Here is an 8,541-nt window from a genome sequence, read left to right on the forward strand (position 1 = left end):
TAATATATAAAATTTATCTATATATAATATATAAAATTTATCTATATATAATATATAATATAAAATTTATCTATATATAATATATAATATATAAAATTTATCTATATATAATATATAATATATAAAATTTATTTATCTATATATAATATATAAAATTTATCTATATATAATATATAATATATAAAATTTATCTATATATAATATATAATATATAAAATTTATCTATATATAATAGTATGGGTGTAATCCAGGCAGATGCCATCAGTAATTACTCAGGGTAGGCAGTTGGTGACCTTTATATAGTAAGACACACAAAAACTAAGTAAGACACAGGTGCTCGACTGAGTTGAAGGCAGATTTACTTCTGCTTTTATAGCATGCAAATAAAATGGTGTTGTAGGAGTGTACACAGCATATGTACTACAGCAGTACTATACATAGCATAAATATTTAGATTGAAAAGCAGGGGTGAATTATGCCTAACCTTCAAAAAAATAAAATATTTTGCATTTTATACATAGCAACCAGAGTAACCGTCATAATTTTATTGAATTAGGTGCATATTTTGCCATAAAAGGAGAATGTTGCTATCAATCTATTTTATTCAGGGTAAGCACTGCCTACCTTGTCAACCTAGGTGGCATGTCCCTGGTGTGAAAGGTTTGCAAATCTGAACATTGACTGAAATTGTTTTTGTAGATGGTTTACAAATGGATGATATTTTCTAGAGTTAATGGAAAAGTTGTTATATGCTTGCTTGTCCTGTTAGAAATACAGTAAAATATCCATCAAGTCACATCTTATTGTTTGTTGTCATAAAAAAGTGAAATAAACAGACAGGATGGTCACAACTGGGACACCACTGACCACAAGTCTGCTTCATTAGAGTTGATTTGGGTGTTGAATAATTTTCTAGAGCTAATCTATACAACTGTGTAAAGATTGACCATGCTGTCTGCTAGATTGACTGAAGGTTTTTGATTGGGTTTGAACTCAACATCTTTTGGCTCAGTAATCTAGCACTTTATCAAATGTTAGAATTCTTTTATTGTTCATCATGCTTTGCTGTATAAAGATGTCTATTTATACAATGCACTCACAGACACACTCACACATTTGCATGTATGTAAACCTCTCTATACATGTATGTGTGTACATGTTATTGGAGTGGGTTAAATTATATATAAAAAGCAAGTTACAGAAGACTGGTAAAGACGCTTCGTGCTATATAATTCAGTTACACAGTGTTTCAAGTTGAAATTTTATCAAGACAAACTTCTTTTCATCTCTCCATGGTTGATAAAATTAAAACTATCAATAAATTTAAGTAAAGTCTTTCAACTCTAGCCACTCTTTCTAAAAGGACCAATGGCCCAAGTAAAAGAAATCATTATTTAATGAACACATGACAGACATAAGTGAGTAAAATTTACTTACAATCTAGCTTTCATTTCCAAAGTAATTTAAAATGAAGTCATTTCATTTCTCTTTATCTGATAGGCTAAATGTGTTAAGAGACAGAAAAATTGTGATTGTCATGATTTTCCATTTCCCAATACATACAAATTTTTCCACAATCAACAGATAGTTTCTGGAGCTTCATACTTTTGAGAAATCCTTATTTAATATAAATATTTAGATAATGGGAAGTTGGTATATATAGGCGAGATAGCTAAATTATTTATTTTATGAATATTGGTGCCTCATCAGCATTTTACATCTACTTTTCTATGCTGGCATCAGTTTAACTTTTCCTTCTGATGCATTGATTTACATCCATTCTGTCACAAACTCCTTTAATTACCTTTTTTGACACACAAAGATGTATCTGTTCTGAAACACAGATGTATTCAAATTAAAATCTCATGAAGATTTGTATGTTGTTTTTTTTTCTTGTTATAAAGAAGAAATTGAACATTATATTCAAATCAATAAATTGTTAATTTTATAGAGTACCTTCCTACTGTAATACCTTCTGGTAATTATGTCAACGAAGCCATGAATATGCTGTATCAGTTAAAGGATACAAATTGCCTTCATCTCAGCTGGTTGTTCCACACTCTTATATACTTAACTATTCACACAGTTTGCTAATCCTTGTACATACATATTAATTTTGTCACTTTGTCAGCTAAGTGAATATTGTGTAGACCTCTTAGCTATAATTTTGTAAACTGTTGTAGACATTACATTATAACTTCGTCCAAAATTAGTCTTTCTGTGCAAAACTTTCAATCTAGTTGTTTCCAGTGATGTATTATTTCATTTTGAGTGTGCTATAGGAAAGTTCCATCATTTTCTAGTATCAGTCAGACTTCATATGTGTGTACATTTCAGAGAGGTGAGCAAGTTATATACATGTGATCTCATGCTGTTTCTAGACCAATATCTGTAAATACTCTCCACCGTTATTGTGCAAATGAAAACCTCTCACTGTAGTGGTTGACCAACATTTGTATTTCACTTTGTAAGCAATTCAGCTATCAGTTCAGCTGTTTTTAATATGAAAAAGGAAATCATCTTAATAGTATTTTGTTTCTGTTTTTTTTTTTTCTCCTCTTCTTTCACTCAATTGTATCAATGTAAGAATGTGACTCAAATAGTTATATTATTTCTACACCTAATATTTAATATTTCCTCTTAGCTCATTACTTAAAATATTCCTTTATGTGAAAAACATATAAGGCCGAGTAACAGGAAGAGCTTTCATCCAAGAAAATAATCCTGCTTCAGTTTTCTCCCATCTAAGCCCTGCTACCTTGGAAAAATAGACATTATATGAAATGAACAGACAACCAAATTCCATATCCAGAGACTAATCTGTTTCTGTATGTTGTGCCTTTTCACCATTTGCTTTCTCTGACATCATTCTATTGAAACCTGTTTTTTTTTTTTAAATAACTAAATCATACGTATAATCCCATTTCATCATCATTATTGTCCTCAAAATTATCATATTAATATAAATATGTAATAAATTTACATGGTATCAATATCAGGAATCCTGAGATCATCCACATTATATGTTAATATATACATTCATCAAAATTTTCCAGTATCATATATAAAATGTATTTCATAGAAAGTGTCTCATACAAATTAGTACTACCCTATGGACCACATGGTCAGGAATGCCAACTTTACTGCTGTTATTATAGTCATTGAACGCAATGGCCCAGTGGTTAGGGCAGCGGACTCGCGGTCATAGGATCGCGGTTTCGATTCCCAGACTGGGCGTTGTGAGTGTTTATTGAGCGAAAACACCTAAAAGCTCCATGAGGCTCCGGCAGGGGATGGTGGCGAACCCTACTGTACTCTTCCACTACAACTTTCTCTCACTCTTACTTCCTGTTTCTGTTGTGCCTGTAATTCAAAGGGTCAGCCTTGTCACACTGTGTCACGCTGAATATCCCCGAGAACTACGTTAAGGGTACACGTGTCTGTGGAGTGCTCAGCCACTTGCAAGTTAATTTCACGAGCAGGCTGTTCCGTTGGTCAGATCAACTGGGACCCTCAACGTCGAAAGCGACGAAGTACCAACAACAATAGTCATTGGGTTTTTACCTCTGAGTAGTGTGCATTATTCAGTTTTCAGTAAGTTTGTGTAATGTGAACTTTTTCTATTTTGCGCTGCCTTTTATCTTGCAAATCTTATGAATTAACTCCATTTTACTAATACAGACCATCACTAGTTTCCTTCAATTTTAGATTTCTTTCTTTTATATATATATATATATATATATATATATGTTTTTTTTTCTGTTTTTCTTTTTTGTTAGGCTGATTGACATAAACGGGTTCCATTTTTAGTTTATGGTTGAATGGTCAGTAGTGGAAAGAGTATTCAGCTGTAAAAATATTTACTTTGACAAAAGCCAACCCTTTCTCCATCCTCACGCTTGCAAACATGATAAAATGGTGGTAAAACAGTTACACCAACAACACGTATTATTAACTATTAATTATTTTAATTCATTTGTACCACATTCTTATCTAGAATGTTGATTAATTACCCGCTGTCCTTTCCTTGATTACAGATTTATGGGGTAAAAAAAAGTAAAAGTGCTGTTTTTATTACTGTATTTTTTTATTGCCAGAATACAAAGAAAAACTGGACATGAAAAGAATTGGACATGATTGATAAGAATTTGACACTTTGAAAATTCTAATAAATTTTTAAAATTGTATGTCTTCTGTTTTTTTACTTCCAGATAAACCAAGTCCTCCAGCATTCACAGAAGAATTGAAAGCTGGTAGTGTGAAAAAAGTTGGAGAACGCCAGATACTTAGTTGTCGAGCTTTTGGACTGCCAACACCAACATATTCTTGGTTGAAAAATGGCCAAGTATTTAATGATACCACTAATAGCTATATTGAACTGGAGCTTAAGCATTCTGATGCTGGGGAGTACCGTTGTATAGCCAAAAACTCCCAAGGGTCTATCATCAGCAACAAAGTTCATGTCCAAGTTTCATGTAAGTTTTTTAAAACTATTTTTACTGATGTACGTGTGTAATATTGTTCTATGTGTCATTGCATGCGTGTGTGTGTGCGTGTGTGTGTGTGTGTGTGTGTGTGTGTGTGTGTGAAGAAAAAAAAACTAACCTGTTAATGGCTGCTAGTTAGACTGTCAGATACAGACTAAAATGTATCACAGCACATATTTCTATATGTAACATGAGAAATATATGTCCATTTGATTAAGCAAGACTTTCACACATTACCAGTACACTATTACTGGCTCACTGGTTAGTTGTATTGTCTCTTTGAATTTTCTTACACTCTTACAACAATCTCTACTCTTTTAAAGCCCAAAATAATTTACACTCATAATGATGCTTATTCAATACACACCAAGGGGTAAGAAGTTTACTTCCCAGCCTCATGGTTTTGGGTTCAATCTCACTATAAATCACCTTGGGTAAATATCTTCTATTGTAGCCTCGAGCCAACCAAAGCCTTGGCAATGATAAGTGACCAGGACTTTGGCTGTTGAGTCTCATGGAGGTGATGGCAAGTGACCAAGACTTTTGGTAATTTGCTGTGCTTGAGAAGACACATCAGACTAAGTGAAATCAGTCGTGGCCAGTGCTGGTAACATATAAAAGGCACCTGGTACACTGTGTGGAGTGGTTGGCATTAGGAAGGGCATCCGGCTGTAGAAACCCAGCCAAAACAGACTGGAGCCTGGTGCACCTCACGAGTTCCAGTCAAACTGTCTAACCCATACCAGCATAGAAAACAGATGCTAAACAATGATGATGGTGATATATATATTTTTTTTTTGACTGCAGACATACTAGAGCACTGCCTTAAAAGGCTTTTTGAAGAACTGAACCCCAGAACTTATTCTTTGTAAGCCCGGTATTTATTCGATCGGTCTCTTTTACCAAACTGCTAAGATACAGGAACATAAACACAGCAACATCAGTTGTCAAGCAATTGTGGCGATGGCGGACAAACACAGGCTCACACACACACATAAATATATATATATATATATATATATATATATATATACATACACAATGAGCTTCCCTTAGTTTCCATCTACCAAATCCATTCATAAGGCTTTGGTCAGCCTGAGACTATAGTAGAAGACTCTTGCCCAAGGTGTCATACAGTGAGACTGAACCTGGACCCATGTGGTCGGGAAGCAAGCTTCTTATCACAAAGCCACTCTTCTTTCCACACAGCCTATATATTTATATTTATATTTATATATATTTATATATATAACATGTGTGTGTGTGTTTACATCTCCTGTAACTTGGAGGTTCAGCAAATGAGACCAACAGAATAATTACTACATTTTTAAAAAATGTATTTGGGTCAATCTATTCAACTAAACCCTTCAAGGCAGTGCCCCAGCATGGCTACACTTCAATGACTGAAACCGGTAAAGGACAAAAGATAACTCCTTTCTCACTTTCGATATCCCTTACTAAGTTCTGTAATTAAACCTTCTCAGAACTGTCTTCCACTGTAATATTTTCTTCACCTTTCACCAATGTTTACCTTTATTCAACTCCAATTAATCATCAGTGTGACTAACACTCACACTTTACCGCACAACATGATCTTTGCAGTTTCACTTTCATAGTAGTAAATTAGAAATAAACACAGGTGCAGTGTTTCTGCATATATCTCATATTCTTTTTATCTTGTACTTGACTTCAACCATGCAAAGGCCTTGCCTTGAAAGATTTTAGTCAAAGAAATCGACTCCAGCACTTATTTTTCCCACTTTTAAGTCTGATACTTATTCTATCAGTCTATTTTGCTGAACCACTTAGTTACAAGGGTGTAAACAAAGCATCATCACTTCTCCAGTGGTGTTGGGGGATAAGGACAGAAACAAAGACACACACACACTCATATGACAGACTTCCACAGTTTCCATCAACCAAATTAACTCACAAGATATTGGTCAGTCTAAGACTACAGTAGTGGACACTTACCCAAAGTGTCATGCAGTGTTGTCTTAATCACACAACAGTACCTGCACCTATCTCTGTCTGTGTGTTAGCTGAGTTGTTAATCAACAAGACTGTAAGGTACAAAGCTGATGAAATGAATCTTAGCTACTAGCATTGTTCAGAGAAGACATTGTTATTTTACCTCACTTAATCTCTTTACTCATGTTTGCTGACTGTAAACAAAACAACCTCACTATCAATAATACAAGCAGTGCCATATGCTTGTAATCAACTGTAAAAGCATGTCTGGGTTTCTGGACATGTCATGACATGTTATTTAATCTTTCTTAACAAAAACATTTGAAGCTATATCTTGGGCATTCATTGTTTGATAGACTATGGGGATTATTACCTTGTTTGGCAACAAGCAAGAGTTGGTGACCGGAGGGCATCCAGGCTTAGAAAATCTTCTCCAGTGAATTCCATCTAACCTATGCAAGAATGGAAAAGTGAGCATTAGAAAGACAATGATGGCAAATGTAATTGAAAATCTGAAACCTTTCTCTCTCTTTTATTATGGTTAGTGAAGGGAAATATCCTAGCAGTAATTAAAAATTGCTACCATACAATTCACAGTAGCATATAAAGAGGAGAAAAGAAAATTAACTATTATAACAATGAAATCAATTTTTGTTTTAGTAATGCTCTGAACAGTTTTTGTATGATGAGTATAATAAATTAAATTAACTTTGATATACATTACTTGGTCCTAAGCAAGACCTTAAATTGCATCTTGTGGTGAAGTACCAGCTTGGGAGTTGAGGAGCATAGAGGAGTATAGAATTACCCTTTAGTCACTGTTACTACTTCCAGATCTGCTTTGGCCTGGGGTGGTGCAACCTGTTAAGGGCTCCAGTTATAGATCAAATAACAGAAGATGGTCCTGTGACAAAAGCATACAGGGCTCAGAAGAGGGCTATTCTCTAGATGTATGTATCACACAGGCTCACCAATGTGTGGACATAGCCTAATATCATGTGAGCCAGTTCCCCTGCCCAAAGATTGAATAGGCCCTGTGACTCAAAGGCAAACTCAGAAGAGCAGGAATCCAGCAGATTAAATGACATAAACTAGCAGAAGGCAATAAGGAATATTGCTGTAAGTTTCCCTATGAAAGTCAGGAATCTTCAGTATGGCACATAAAGAGAGATCTACCATAAGCTTAAACTGGCTATAACAGTAAATTTAGTATTAACATTTTTAATGCAGGGAGCATTAAAAAGTAAACTAGAAGTAGTTACACTGTGAGGAAAACTACAATTCAGTGCTAATAATGTTTCATTTAGCATGCACAGAAGACAACTCTTAACATATTTTCATCTTTCTATGAGATTCAGTGAAGCATAGAGTGTACCTTATATCTTCATGGACTTCTGAGATAGAGAAAGATGGAAATTATTATTAAATAGTTATATTGAATTAGTGTCTTCATCTTGGCTGTTTTTGTCACAACATTTTGGCCATTGTACTTATCAGCTTTCTTCAGGGAACTGTTCTGTTTGGTGACATTCTAAGAATTTCGATCAAAACCCTTTCTCCATTGTCAGTACAAGAATATTCTCTTACTTGTGTTGATGCTTGCTTGCTTTCATTTCAATCAGAGTATATATGTTTAGAATGAATGCACTCTAATGCTTATATTCACTATCTCCCATTATCCTGACATCATATGTAGAAAAAAAAAATAACTGGATTAACAAAAAAAAATTTGGCCCAAAATTTCGAGAATCTTCACAAATGCAAGAGATCCATGAAGAAAGTAGTGGGGATCAATGGCCAAAACATTACGACTATTACAAACAAGATAGGAACACTTGTCTGAATATATGAGTGTATATTCACTATATCTGTCAAAGTTATGGAATAAAGATAAGTACAGGTGTAGTTGTATGGTAAGAAGCTTACTTCCCAACCGCATGGTTCCAGTTCAGTTCCACTGTGTGGCACCTTGGGCAAGTGTCTTCTACTATAGCCTAAGGCCAACCAAAGTATTGTGAGTGGATCTGGTAGATGGAACCTGAAAGAAGCCCATCATATATATATATATATATATATATATATA

At 34.3% G+C, this 8,541-nt stretch overlaps 1 protein-coding gene across 5 annotated transcripts in view; it reads left to right on the forward strand.

Annotated features, from left to right (window-relative positions):
• The window catches only part of LOC106871456 (protein sidekick-1), a 648,066-nt gene that overhangs the window by 334,346 nt on the left and 305,179 nt on the right, over positions 1 to 8,541 (forward strand). For all 5 annotated transcript variants that reach the window (XM_052967564.1, XM_052967565.1, XM_052967540.1 and 2 more), the window contains one exon: positions 4,212 to 4,475. In XM_052967564.1, coding sequence (XP_052823524.1) covers positions 4,212 to 4,475 — 264 coding nt within the window. The remainder of the gene's footprint in view (positions 1 to 4,211; positions 4,476 to 8,541) is intronic.

This window comes from Octopus bimaculoides, chromosome 1 (genome assembly GCF_001194135.2).
Source record: "Octopus bimaculoides isolate UCB-OBI-ISO-001 chromosome 1, ASM119413v2, whole genome shotgun sequence".
Classification (NCBI taxonomy): Eukaryota; Metazoa; Mollusca; class Cephalopoda; order Octopoda; family Octopodidae; genus Octopus; species Octopus bimaculoides.